Here is a 15694-nt window from a genome sequence, read left to right on the forward strand (position 1 = left end):
GGATGCCCCGGGTTCGATTTCCGGCCAGGTAAGGGATTTTTACCTCGATTTGAGGACTGGTTCAAGGTCTACTAGCCTACGTGATTATAGTTGAGGAGCTATCTGACGGTGAGATTGCCGCTCCAGTATAGAAAGCCAAGCATAACGGCCGAGAGTATTCGTCGTGCTGACCGCACGACACCTCATAATCTGCAGGCCACCGGGCTGACCAGCGGTTGCTTGGTAGGCCACTAACACCCAGGTGAAATTCGTGCTATTTAAAAACCAAGAATAGTACTCACATCCTTCAATATTCGCAGTGTAGTAAAGTTATTATGAATTTTGCTTTTGTTCTACACTAACAGATTAGTCTAGTATAAAACGGAACCTCGGTTACAGAGTTCTACCATATTATTTGTGAAAAAGGAACCATACAAGGAACTTTTAGTGAAGTGATTTATGTACCTATGTCACTTTTTTGCTGATTTGAGACATGAACAAAAATGTTGTTGTGAACCCCCTAAAAATTTTGTCACGAGCTGCCACTGCTCTTTTGACCTGGTATTTTCATTTATGATTAAATTACACAATTTCTAGACTTCTGTTGTTTCTTGAAGTTCATTCCTTGAAAATATGTTTTCAAACACATGTCAGCAAAATGTAAATAAAAAAATAAAAAATAAAAAAAAAAAAACCCTCAGAAAAAGTAGAAAAATCTTAAAATGAAGAACATTTGGAAGAATTCAACCTTCTTATTTTTCTCAAACTTCTTTAAGGTAGCTTTCTGGGATAATTTCTCTGCTACATCAGTGTTTTACAAACATGTGAAGTAACCATAATTACTGGAAACTCATAAAATAAATTTATGTTTTAATGTCCACAATCTATGTTGGTTAGAGCACACAGTTTTTCCTGATCACCAGGTTCACTACTATTTTTGACTTGTAAATAACTATAAATTCAATAGGTCCTTGGAAGTAGAGGGGATGGCCGTAGGAGAGTTTGGCAACCATCTCATAGACAAATGATACCTGTTGAGAGTTAACACATACTGTACTTTTTGTATACCTTGTCTTGCGTCAATCCATTCTGAGTATCCATCACATATTTGGAGGCACTATACAACATTCTGACATTACACATTCACAATATTGGTGGACTTCTATTTGTAAGGCATTCCCATAATTTATTCACCCGTGTACACCTATATGCTATTTGATATTCAAGACATCATTGATGATATCTTTTCTTTTCTCTCAGTTTCCTGCATAATCATCTTAACAACAAATATGAGATGACTTCTTGTGCTGTTGCTTCTACTGTTCTTCTTCAAGCTGTGGCTCGTTTATAGTTCTCAGTCTGTGTTCTATTCTCCTTTCCATCATCTTACCTATAACGTGTGGCTCTGATTCATGAACTGAATTGACAGCTTGTCAGACTTTTGTACCATCTCATCTGTGGTTGGTTTGTCTTTCATTCTCTTTATCCTCATTAGTTTATAACTATTTCTCTTAATTTTCTTGTCCATCTTCTGTGTGAATTCAGTCCAGGTATTCCCTCTAAGTTTAATGTTCCTAAACTTCTTTAATCCTTACTTCACTTCCTTCCACACCCTTCAGAATTTTGTGTTATCATTCCTTTCTTGCTACAAGGCATGTTTTTTTAAGTACCATTTTGAAATAAATGAAAAATAAACAGAGATTTTTAAACAATTTTTTAAAAAATATGAAAGCCTGTACATTACTCTACTTTTCAACATAATTCCCACCAATATTGAGGCACTTGTCATATCGTACAACAAACTTTTGCATACCATCCTCATGGAAGTTGGCCGCCTGATTTGTCAGCCACTGCAACACGGCCATCTTGACACCATCATCGTCGTCGTGGCGTTTGCTGGCCACATGTTTCTTCAAATGCAGGAACAAGTGGTAATCACTGGGCGCAAGATCGGGACTGTATGGAGGGTGATAGAGTTGTTCCCAGCGAAATGATATGATGAGGTCTTGGGTTCGATGAGCCGCATGTGGGCGTGCATTGTCATGAAGCAAAACGATGCCCTTACTGAGCATGCCACGCCTTTTTTTTCTGAATTGAGGGGCGCAATTTATTTAAGGTCTCACAATACATTGCTGAATTGATTGTCTCACCACGGGGCAAAATGTCCACCAGTAACACCCCCTTCCTGTCCCAAAACATGGTACACATGATTTTCCAGGCTGACATTGTTTGCTTAAACTTCACTTTCTTGGGTGAAATTGAATGTTGCCATTCAAAAGACTGCTGCTTTGATTCAGGTGTAACGTAGGCCACCCAGGTTCCATCCCCCGTTACAATTTGACTAAAAAAATCATCACCTTCCTCGTGGTAATGCTCCAGGAAGGCACTGTCCAAACATTTGCTTTTGTGCTCCTCCGTCAACATTTTCGGTACCCAGCGTGAGCACGCCTTTCGGTAATTTAATCGTTCACTCACAATTTCATAAAGAACACTTCGAGAAACTTGAGGAAACACGTCAGATTACAACGTAATCATAAAGCATCTGTTTTCTCTCACTGCTCGGTCAACTACCTGCACCAAATCTTCACTAATGACTGAAGGTCACCCACTCCGTTCTTCATCATGCACATCTTTGCGGCCACCTTTAAATGCTCGAACCCATTTCCTAACTATTCCATCGCTCATATTGTTTGGGCCGTAAACTGCACAGATCTCACAATGAATATCAATAGCTTTCAAACCTTTTGCACTCAGAAAACGAATAACAGACCGGACTTCACAGTCGGCGGGACTCTCGATCGGCAAGACCATTTCAAATGCTTGCCAACAAACGTACACAAGGGCGACTATTGCCATAATGGCGTCTCAGCCTTGCCAATAGATGCAGGTACACAGCACGCATGCACAGAATGCCGACCCCAGCGCTGCATCGGCGGAATATCAAAACGGTACTTACTTAAAAAACATGCCTCGTATATTTAAATTCTTTACTAATACTTGGACAGTTCAATTCCAAATAAGAGTCTTTTGTTGTCTTAATGCTTTGCCCCTTCTCTTGTATTTAAGTGAATTTTCCTTCCTTCTTTATGTTGTTATTATTTATTTATTTTACACAACTTGATTTTCCAGTATGAAAGAGCACATAAAACTAGACACAACCACATACAACTATCATTACAATACCTTACAGTACTTGGTCCATATAATTCATAATTTGGGAAGGTACAAGGTAATTTAATGTATCTTTCTTATGACTATATAAGGTGAAGCAATCAACAGTTAGTGGTGCTGAAAATTCATCTCTTTAATTACCGTTTATTTTTTTTGTTTCAGATCTATCAGACAGTAGTACAAGCGATGTTTTGTAAGTAGCTACAGAATATCAACAGACTGGTAAAGAATGACTCTGTGTTTCCTATCTTTGTTTCTAACCATCTGTGTCACTGTCATATGCATATATATAAAATAAGAGTTTTGTCTTTACATTGCTCAGAATTTAAAAAGAATGATATTTCTGTGTGAGTCATATCCACAGTAACAAGGAAATGCACTTTTTAATTTTCCGTAATTTCTGTCTGTCTGTATGTATGTACATGCATCACGAGAAAACGGCTGAAGAGAATTTAATGAAAATCGGTATGCAATGTCAGGGAATAAATCACTACAATCTAGGCCATAAATCATTTTATTCACGCTGAGTGAAATGGTAGTTTAGGGGAAGGCCTAACATTTAGTTCTCAAATATTTATGTTATTAGTGGTCCTATCTTAATGAAAATCGGTATGCAAATTCACAGATTAGTCGCTACTATCTAGGCCATAAGCAATTTTTTTCACGCTGAGTAAAATAGTAGTTTAGGGGAAGGCCTGACATTTAATTCTCAAATATTTATCTTATTAGTGGTCGTATCTTAATAAAAATCAGTATACAAAGTTGGGAATAAGTCGCTATAATGTACGGCATAAATAATTGTATTCACTTTGAGTTCAGGGGAAGGCCTAAAATTCAATTCTCAAATATGTATGTTATTAGTGGTCATATCTTAATTAAAATCAGTATACAAAGTCGGGAAATAAGTTGCTATCATCTAGGTCATAAATAATTATATTCACGTTGAGTGAAATGGTAGTTTGAGGAAGGCTTTAAATTTAATTCTCAAATATTTATGTTATTAGTGGCCGTATCTTACTGAAAATCAGTATGCAAAGTCAGAAATCGCTATAATCTAAGCCATAAATAATTTTATTCACGCTGAGTGAAATGGTAGTTTAGGAGAAGATCTTCAATTTAATTCTTAAGTATTTGTTATTAGTGGTCATATCAATAAAAACTACATAACTAAAGTTTTATACAGGTAGTATTAAATTTCCAATCATTTATGTCTTATACATTGTTACCGTACTGGCTATGGTCAGAGAGATATTCATGAATTTGGATTTTTGTTACTAAGTCCATATCAGCACCAAGTCATGAGAATATAGGTAAACAGAATTTAGTGAGAATCGATATGCAAAGCCGGAGAATAAGGAACTACAGTCTACACTATAAATAATTTTATAAGATGCCCTAATATCACAGAGTCGAAAGAAAATTAAGGTGAAGGCCTACAATATTAAAAAAAAAAATCAAAATCTCTTTATTTGCAAATGAGGTGTCTACCTTGGTGGCAAATGGTACACTAAAATACATTATTGTCAAGCACTAAATATTAAATTAACAAGAGAAGAAAATTTTCCTATAATACAATATTATACAATTTACGCTAACAACTTTTTCCATTAAACACACAGCTCATCCTTAATGAATTTATATTGTTTACAAAATTCTACTTATAATATCTCCTGTATTACTTTCAAATATAGTCAACTGATATACAGTATATGGAATTAATTCAAATGATACTATACGACTGGTATAAGATTAAACTTTACATTGCATTTATTTACTTTTTTTTTTTTTAATTATCATTCTGGAACCTAAGTAGCATAACAACCTGCTGCATCTTAACCAGAGCCCCTTTTGCCACCACTTTTCAGAGTTCCTGAAGGGCCTTCACAGCTACCGTAGCAGTCCCAAGGCCCTCGAAGTCCCCACTGTACTTCACCCCTACACTCCTTAGACCAGGGGATGGAATTAATTTATTCACACACATTTTTTAAAATTTACAATAACCTGCACTGGTCGAATGCCCTGTAACACTTCATTTATTTTCTCTGTTGCTTTTTATTCTCTTTTTGAATATCTGTACAGATTTTGGAAAAGGATCAAACTCATAAAAATTGATCAACAATAACATAAGATTGACCATTGATTGTTGTGATGTGCCTTCCATCTTCTGTTGCCACTCATCTCTGATAGATGAGTTCACTGTTGCGTACCGAGTATTTTCTTAAAAGTTTGCTTTACTTCATACCGAAACAGATAGGTCTTATGGCAACGATAGGTAGGAAGGTCTAGAAGTGTGAAGGAAGCGTCCTTGGCCTTAAGGGGTAGCCTGGTGTGAAAATTGGGAAACCGCGGAATACCATCTTCAGGGCTGCGGACAGTGGAGTTTGAATCCACTATCTCCTGCATGCAAGCTCACAGCTGCGTGCCCCTCACCGCATGGCCAACTCGCCCAGTCGTACCGAGTGTAACAGCCTGCATGAATATTGGCGGGAAGTAGCTGGGAAGTTAAATAACTTCTTCTTTAGCATGCCTCACCTCTGGTTCATAAATTTTCTGATACTACTGGTACGTAACACACTGGTTCATCATAGAATTCAAGCTATCCAATCCCTAATCTGAGGCAGTGATTGGAATGAGCAGTGTGCAGATTTAACGGAATAATGGCAGAGGAGTGTTCACGGCTGTCTGTGGCCTGGTAATTAAAGCTCTGATACTTTGGTCTGTTAGATCGGCACCACAGTCGCTTAATGCTTTGCCCCTTCTCTTGTATTTAAGTGAATTTTCCTTTCTTCTTTACGTTGTTATTATTTATTTATTGTCCGACTCGTTGGCTGAACGGTCAGCGTACTGGCCTTCAGATCAGAGGGTCCCGGGTTCGATTCCCGGCCGGGTCGGGGATTTTAACCTTAATTGGTTAATTCCAATGGCACGGGGGCCATTTGTCTTCATCACAATTTCATCCTCATCACGACGCGCAGGTCGCCTACGGGAGTCAAATAGAAAGACCTGCACCTGGTGAGCCAAACCTGTCCTGGGATATCCTGGCACTAAAAGCCATACGACATTTCATTTCATTTATTTATTTTACACAACTTGATTTTCCAGTTTGTTAAAAGTGAGAAAATGTGCAGTTTTTCATTTGATCGGGTATTTTATGTGATAACATTGCTTTTAATCGCTACATTCCTACAGACATTTTTTGTAATGACCTATGCTGACTTCAGTTAGAAAAACCACAAAGTCAGTTTTTCTGAGAATCCCGTAGCGAAGCAAGGGTACATCATCTAGTCTATAATAATTAGAAACTGCAGTTCCTTGAATCACGGATGTAAATGGTATAGGCCTTAAAAACAGAGTCAAATACTGGGTTTACAGTATCTGCTATCTATCTGCTATTTTCTCAGCCTTTTCTTAAATGATTGCAAAGAAATTGGAAATTTATTGAACATCTCCATTGGTAAGTTTTTCCAACCCTAACTCCCGTTCCTATAAATGAATATTTGCCCGAATTTAACCTCTTGAATTCCAGCTTTATCTTCATATTGTGATATTTCCTACTTTCAAAGACACCACTTATACTTATTAGTCTACTGAAGTCATTCCACAATATCTCCACAACTCGGAACGTACCACTTAGTTGAGCAGCTCGTCTCCTTTCTCCCAAGTTTTCCCAGCCCAAACTTTGCAACCTTTTTCGTAATGCTACTCTTTAGTTGGAAATCACCCAGAACAAATCGAGCTGCTTTTCTTTGGATTTTTTCCAGTTCTTGAATCGAGTAATCCTAGTGAGGGTCCCATACACCGGAACCATACTGTAGTTGGGGTCTTACCAGAGACTTAAAATGCCCTCTCCTTTATTTTCTATCTACAACCCCTAAATACCCTCACAACCATGTGCAGAGATCTGTACCCTTTATTTACAATTATATTTGTGTGATTACCCTAATGAAGATCTTTCCTTATAGGATTTTTCCTATTTCTAAAACTCACAACCTGACTTTAAACCTCATTTATCATCATACCATTGCCTACAGTCCATCTCACAAGGTTAAGATGATCATATTATTATTATTATTATTATTATTATTATTATTATTATTATTATTATTTTTGCAAGGGATTGTGGAAATTCTTACATGAGGCACTCATGAAGGGTCCGCACTCCACAAGTGTGTGGGATTCCTACCCAGTGAAAACCACACACCCATTTTCCCACGATGTTTGCTTCTACCCCGGAACCGTTCTCACATTACTTCAGGGTAGTGTTGTGCTTTTAGTCATTCAGACTTCTTCTTCCTTCATTCACCTTTCACTGATGCTCAAAAGTATGCAGATCCCTCCTCTTCTGGCGCAGGATACTTTCCACATATTCTGTCACCCTATCCCAAGTTTCGTGAGTTCTCAGCATCACAAGCACAATATTATCTGGCGTCAGTACTTCGAGTTCAGCTTCCACAATACTTCTTTCTGTCAATCAATGATCACACACAAAGAAAGTATGTAGGACGTCATCTATATCACAACAGTAAATGCATTTTGGACTGCTGGCTATGTTCAATTTGTGGAAAAATTTATGGAAGTATCCATGCCTTGTTAAAATCTGAGTAATATAGTAATTTACCTCACCATGAGTCCGTTCAATCCAATCACTTAAACATGGTATTATTCGCTTTGTCCATTTCCCTCGAGGATCGCTTTCTCGTCTGTTTCCAATGCTCCATTTGACGGCTATGGGCTAACTTCTTTATGCGTTTCTGTCCGAGTTCTCCTTGAGTAGGCCAGATTTCCTGTCGTTCAAAATCAAGTAATTTAATAGGTGCTACTCCAGCTATGGTGAGGATTGCAGGTTCGGATACCATACGATATGCACATGCTATTCGCAATGCTGCTCTTCGTTGTTCTGCAGCCATCATTCTCCTATACTTTCCTATCTTCAGTGATTCAGCCCATACCTCGGAACCATACAGAAGTACTGATTGGACTGTCGACATCAGAAGTCGTCGTTTGTTGGATCTCGGGCCTTTGATATTGCCCATCAGTCGACTAAGTTCAGTCATGTATTTCGCTGCCCTTTCTGTCACCCTCCGGATATGATGCCAGAATGTGAGTTTGGTATCAAGCATAATGCCTAAATATTTCACTCTCTTAGTTGTTTCAATGGCTATCTCTCCAACTTGAAATGACACGTTGGTCTCAATTCTTTTTCTTGTCAAAAGAACAATTTCTGTTTTATGATCAACAAGTGTTAATCTGTGGTTACTCATCCATCCCTTTACCCGTCGCATAACTTGATTCATTTTAAGTTGTGCCAGTTCCAGATCACAGGTCACTATCAGGACAGCCACATCGTCAGCATAACCTATAAGTGTTGTATCTTCAGGCATCTCTAGTTGCAGTAAGCCATCATAAGTAATATTCCAAAGGTCTGGACCGAGAATGGATCCTTGTGCTGCACCAGCTGTAATCCATTTAGTCTTTTGTCCACCCTCTGAATTATACAGCAGTGAGCAATCTTTCAGATAGTCTTTCAATATTCTCATGAGATACTCTGGAAGCTTGAATGTTTCTTGAAGTGCTTCCAACATGTCCGTCCATCTTGCTGAGTTCAAAGCATTCTTCACATCTAAGGTCACAAGAAGTGCCACTTTACATGAATAATGATTGCCCGTTTGTGCTCTTTTGGCAGTGTTCACTACTTCTAATACTGCATCAACTGTTGAATGTCCTCTCCGAAAGCCATGCTGATGAGGTGACAAGTCCCCAGCTTGCTGAACTCCTGAGAGTATTCTGGGCTGTAGGAGCTTCTCTAAATCTTTTCCTGCAGTATCAAGCATACAAAGAGGTCTATACCCCCCAGACTTCCCTTTGCTGATCAAAACTAACCGTGCCTTTTTCCATCGATTGCTAAAAATACCTGCCATGGGGCAATTGTTGTACATTTCCAGGAGCAGCTGTGGACAGAATTCTGCCGTTATCTTCAGTACTTCGGCTGGTATACCATCTAGCCCTGGGGCTTTCTTATTTCTGAGAGAACTAATGGCTCTTTTTAGTTCTTTCTTCTGTGGTGAAAAACGGTATGTCGATTGGTTGCCTTACATCTTCATCAGCAATCCTCTCTGGATGATCAGGGAACAAATGATCCACTATTTCTTTTATGGTTTGCGGATCCATGGTTGGATTTGATAGCACCCCAAGTTTCTTCAAGACGACCTTATAGCCCAGTCCCCATGGGTCGTCATCTACTTCCTTAGCCATTGCCCACTATCTGTCAGTTTTACTTCTCTTGATTGTATTTCTAAGTTCTTTCTTTGCTGATTTATATTCTGTCATGAGTGAGACATCTTCCTGGCTACCTCTATCTCTCTGCGCTCTGTGCCTCAGTTGTAGACAATGTTTCCTCAACTCCGAAGTTTCTTCAGTCCACCAGTACGCTGGATGTTTACAATTTTGCGGTTTCCTTCTAGTCATAGATGCATCAAAAGCTTGTTGGAGGAGCCACATGGCGAGTTCGACACGTATGTTAGCCATATTATTTCCTGTATAACCGGAACATGTTCTTGATATATCCTCCATTTCTGTATGTAGTGTATCAAGAAGTTTCTCTTTATCTCTACTGGCTGTATTCCATTGTTGGTTCAGTAAATTGCACAACATAGTTCTTAACTGTGGATCTTCTTGGAGCACATAAAAAATGATGTATTGGTGATCACTTCCCATATAGTCCTCTGTCACTCACCATTCAGTGATCCTCGATGAAATGTCTTCTGATGCAAATATAACATCAGGTATTGTTCCCCTGCAACCTGGTCGTCGGAAGGTTGGCACATTTCCTATGCTGATGACTATCAAACCTGTCCTAGCAGCCATCTCCATTATATGTCATTCTCTAGAGTTCATAATAATAATTGTTCCAGGGTTATCTGTGGATCACAGAGCTGAAAGAAGGTGCGGGCTGGAATGGGCCTATCTACGAGAGTCAAAGATTAATTTAAAACTTTAAAAATAAAGGTTATATTTCTTATCAGAAATTAAATTTTAACAAACAACATTTCAGGTAGAGGTAGTTAGGTACAAAATAGAAAAGACAGGAAAACCCCAGAGAAGACACGTTACAATTTGAGCTTCAAACTCATAATTTACAAGGTCCCAACATCGCAATTGTTGCATTAGACAGGTAGAAAAGGATAGATATCTCCCAAAACACAATTTTCAAGAGCACTTTGCTCCAACGGTTACAAGTTACGGCCTCCCAAACGCACCACACAAGTATCTATTAAATACCAGAAAAAAGCTCACATGCTCTAAAAATGCAATCAAGGCGACTGCGCTCCCAACCCTTACAGCCTGATTAAAGCAACCTTTAAGATTACATTAGAGATTAGAGTTTCCTTGCTTAATAGAATTACAATTCTAGGCCTCTCTAAGCACAACCTACAATTTACAATGCCATATTAAGTACATTTTTGATTACACAGGGGTATCTAGTACCCATACTACCAAGACTTCGTGAAGAAAAACAGGTTATATTACTGGCCCAAACGCAAAATATATGGAGGTGTACACTTGTGCTCCTTGAAATCAGAAATTAACACCCTACTTGGGCTTGCAGCCCAACGATGCAGAGGCTAATCCCACACTACTGAGGTAACTAGAAGGACAAGTTAACTTATGATTTACAAGAGAAAACCATTACAAAATTGTAGTCATCTCAAGATTAATTGAAGGGGAGTTCAAGAGGGTAACACACTCTCTATCACCAATTTACAGTGTAAGTCCTTAGGACTTACATGAAATTTACATGAGAAAGAAGAAAGTTTACATTTTAGGAGTTGACTGTTACATAGTTGAAGATTGGAACTTTCCCCTCGGGTCAGCTTGTGGAAATAATTAATTAGATGGAAAAACTGTTGGCCATTACCTTAGCTGATGTTCTGCCTGCCAAAGTTTGAGGCCTCCACCTCCTGTCTTAACACACACACTCAGTAAAACGACAATCAGAAAGACAATTTAATGCAAAAAGGCATCAGCTTTTATACCTGAGAAGGCTGTGAACTTAAACCGGACACACCCTCTCATTTTTATTGGTGGATAGAATAGGTACAAGAAACGATTGATTGGCTGAAAAATAAATACTTGAAAATTCTGATTGGTTTGAATCCCATGTTGGCGGGATGAATAAGAAGTGTTGCAAACCTTGAAGTACCAAAAATAAGGGAAGTCAGTTCAATTCAGGAAACCTATAAACACCAAACTTCTTTAAATTATTAGTTGGTCCACTTTGCATCAGAGTGCATGACATTAGGTTTTTTAATACAGACATCTATGGAGAAAAGTCGAAAACTTCTTGAAATAGTTGTGGTAAACACCCAAAAACAAAAGAAATCCAGTCAGTTTAGGCAACCTTACAGTACCACATTAATCTATCACTTTAGTAGTGACATCTGTTGACCAATGTCCCAACTTCCTGCCCTAGCAGTTTCTAGTTTTGTATGATAGATAACGTTTTTCAAGGCACTTCTTTTAAATGCGCGGGGTTGAGGTGTACCTTCTGGTACAATAATAATAATAACTATAATAATGATGATGAAGATGATGATGATGATGATGATGATGATGATGATGATGATGATGATGATGATAATGATAATAATTGTACCGGTTGGTACACCTCTACGCCGCACATTTGAATTTTCCGCCTTAAAGTACTTCTCTACTGGAGAAACCCTGAACTTTAACACCTTAACGAACTCTACTGGTTATCAGAAGATGTCACTGTGTGTTTTGGATTTGCTTTTGTTTTTCATTGATCAAGAAGTGTGGACATTCTCTAACAGATGTCTCTACAAAAAAACTATGATAATGCACTCTGGTGTGAAGGAATGAACTTTATTGGAGAAATTTTGTATTCATAAGTTTTGTCTTTACTAAATTTTGTTCTCTTATTTGTGGGTTGGCAATATCAAGCTTTCGTTCTGCCAGTTTTGAATTTAGCCAATCAGTAATTTCTGTAATTAATTTTCCTCCAATCATAGCTTTCTTCTTCGAATTTCCATGTGTAACTCTTAGCTACCCAATAAAGTTGAGTGGGTGTGTCTTGATTATTCATGAAAGGTCTTGAATCTTCCACGAGGGTTTAAAACTGCTGATTTTCTCGGATCTTGGCCATTCGTATAACATCTTTCTCAGTGTGTGAATATGTAGCAGGGGGCGGGAAGTGCCTCGTTCTTCAGTCAGCAGCTCGTCAACAAGGTAATGGCCTCTTAACACCTTTATTTCTTGCTAGCTCAGCAGTTTAACTCGCGGGGAAGGTTCAAAACCTTTAATATGTAACCAACCTTTTCGAAATGTAAATCCCATTTCAGTCTATGTAAAAACTACAAATTTCTTTAACTGTAAAGCAGGGATAGAGAGTGCTCTCCCTCTTGAGTTCCCCTTCATTTTGAAGCTGAGGTGACTACGTTTTCATAACCGTTTCTTCTCTTCCTTCATGTATTAAAGTTTTCTCATATGAGTCACCCCCCTAGCTTGGGATTAGCCCCTGTGTATCGGCCTAGCGCCACTTAGGTTTTAAAATGTGTATTTAGGAGTGCAAGTTCACGCCTCCAGTCCTTTCTGTACTTTGGGCCAGTAACTTAACCTGATGTTTTTTTTTTTCTTCATGCAAAGGCCCTGTAGGTTGGGTACAAAATACCCCTGTTTCTTTGTAAGTGTGCCTTGAGGGCAGTTAGAAGTAAAGTTTGTTGTGGCCTTTGATAGGCTTGTAAAACTGAGAGCAGGTCTGCTCTTTCTGGTATTTTGGAAGGTGCCTCTAGGAGGCTTGACATTACTAAGCGGGAGCAAGAGCTCCATGTAATTAAGGATTTTCTGCCCTTTGGTATTTTGTGGTTGTGAGCTGAGAGCTCAAGGATTGATGAATGTGGGCCTGTAGCCCAGAATTTGTAAGGACCCCTTAACTGGTGCTTTCTTTGTAAAGTTGAATTGTACCTGATTTTCTTTGTTTCACCTAGTGGAAATTGTTAATTGTTAAAATTGTTATCAGTTGAAAATATAACCTTTATTTAAATTTTAAAATTCATCTTTCGGACTTGTAGTTAGACCCATTCCAGCCCGCACCTTCTTTCACCTCTGCTGTTCCACAGATACCTCGGAACAATAATAATAACAATAACAATAATAATATTAATACAGTTATTATAACAAGTATACACGGTGGAAAATAATAAGGCAGAGGGTTCCGAGAATGTACTGAGTGGCAATGATAAATGCGGTTAAAGGAAATGATAATTTCAATAATTAGTTACTTTTACTTCAATAAATATACTGTGTACATTTCCGACCAGCGGGGGTTAACAACTAACCATTGCAGGAATAATTTCTAGTGCGAGTTTAAGTTACACAAAAAATTTAGCCCAAGATTCGTAGGTGATTACATTACCAAAAAAAAAGGGTGATGAATACAACTTTAGCAGAAGCAGTTCAGCTAGGCCCATATGTGTACATACATCTGTGCTGGAAATTTTTACAAACACTAATGTGCCAGGGGAATGTATTTGGACAATAAATAAGTGGTATATAAATTTAGGTAAGCAAAATAAGCCTATTTAATATGACAACAATCAAATTCACTAAAAATTGTGTGACAAATAATGAAGTAGAAGCTAAGGTTGTTAATTCTTATACAAAATATCTTAAGGATCTATATACTGTGAATGATTTAAAAAAAATTTAACTAGATATAGGATAGACTGGGAAATGGAGGAAGTGAAGGAAACCGAGAGACATGACCAGATTTTATTTTTGTTAGATGCATTAAGCTATGATTCCAAAACACATGAGGATTTGCATAATACATTAAATGTTAGAACAGTTTGAATACACCGAATGACAAAGTGAGCCCTAAAGTAGTTCAAAAGTCTTTAGCCCCTTGACACAGAATGAAAATTTTGGCCTGTAACTCAGTGAATCCTCCAACTCCATCAGCAACAATGAATAGAATAATAGGAGAAGGTATGTCACATTATTTGCTCTGTATGTCTCACCTTGAAAATAGTTGCAGTAGATGTTGCAGAGAACCATCTCTGTCCAAGGTAATGTTCTCGCACATCCAGCAGGGAACGGGCTCTCATCGCACCTGCCGGGTTGGGCCGCTGGCACATATTTATATGAATGTGAATTCATTCTAGAAATTATAAGAAATAGAATTGATGTCAGGAGAGCGGGAGAGTCAGGTAATTGACTAAGATGGCTGCCAGTATGTGAAGAACAAGAGTGGAAGAAAGTAGTTTTAGAATGAAGTACCGTGGATATGTCAGGAATATTTGTATCACAGTACAAGTGGAACCAGCTTTGCAGGTGTAGTGTCACCCTATGTCCCAGTTTCGGGACAATACTGGTTTGGAAGCTCTGTCCCGGTGTGCCGTCTGGTTCATAGTTTAACCGAAAATAATAAAAAATAATTCACACTGTTTCACTCTTTGTAAATGATCGTGCGGTGTTGACATGTTTTCAGAATAATTTTACCTTTAACATTGACTAGCTAAAATCTATACTATGTGTTGTGCCATGTGCAGTACTATTGATCAATCTAGTTTATTTTCTGGGTTGAACCGTGTTGTTGTTTTCTGTTCTTTATGTGCAGTTTGCCAGCAGTTGGAATACATTGCAGTATTCTTTGTAAAGGTGACTGAAATACCCCTACTCGATCCGAGGTAATCAGTCTCCCTGGCAGCAATCACACTTCAGTCACCTTGACAAAGAATACTGCAATGTATTCGAAACATCGGCAAACTGTACGTAATGTACAGAAAACAACAACACAGTTCAACCCAGAAAATAAACTAAATAATTCTACACACCGTGGAAGCTTCACCTCTAAGATAATGATCAGTCATTTAGCTCTGGGAAAACATAATGTAATAATGCAAGTAACCCGCCACCTCATTACTGTCCTCTGTGTTCTTTGGTAAATGTTATCTTTCTCTTGTGCTAGTGTTTCTACTTTTGTTCCAAAATTATTGTAAGTTTACCAACGAGCTTCGGAAAGAATATCCAGTTTTGAAAACACTGTGTAATCAAGAAGTCAGAATTATGTGTTCACATTGTGGCAGTGTTTTTTCTGTGGAACATGGAGGTCGATCTGATATCGTAGAGCATGTGCGGAGTGCGAAGCACAAATCTGTTCTATCAGAAGCATCTATCATATATCACCTCGTATTTCAAGAGCACAGATCCTCAGAACAAGGAACTTGCAATGGCTACTAAAGAAGCAGCTTTTGAGTATCACAGCACCTCTCATGATTTCAGTTGAAATCAGCTGACTGTAGTTCAAAACTAATTTTGCAACTGCTTGATGTAAAATTTTGTCTTGGACATGGAAAATAATAATCCGTGATATGCACAGTTTTAGCAACTTTATCAAGTGACGAAGTCAAGGAAGATTAAAAGAAGCCTCTTTTGTAACTGTGTCCATTGATACCTCTAATATGCAGGAGTTAAAAATGTTACCAGTGTTAGTGAGGTATTTCTTACCTTCAGAGGTAGTGAAAGC

The 15694-nt window shown here is 38.2% G+C and overlaps 1 protein-coding gene across 2 annotated transcripts in view; it reads left to right on the forward strand.

Annotated features, from left to right (window-relative positions):
* The window catches only part of LOC136880879 (uncharacterized), a gene marked incomplete in the record, with an annotated part of 321955 nt that overhangs the window by 223239 nt on the left and 83022 nt on the right, over positions 1-15694 (forward strand). For both annotated transcript variants that reach the window (XM_068229264.1, XM_068229265.1), the window contains 1 exon segment: positions 3313-3343. In XM_068229264.1, coding sequence (XP_068085365.1) covers positions 3313-3343 — 31 coding nt within the window.

This window comes from Anabrus simplex, chromosome 9, assembly GCF_040414725.1.
Source record: "Anabrus simplex isolate iqAnaSimp1 chromosome 9, ASM4041472v1, whole genome shotgun sequence".
NCBI lineage: Eukaryota > Metazoa > Arthropoda > Insecta > Orthoptera > Tettigoniidae > Anabrus > Anabrus simplex.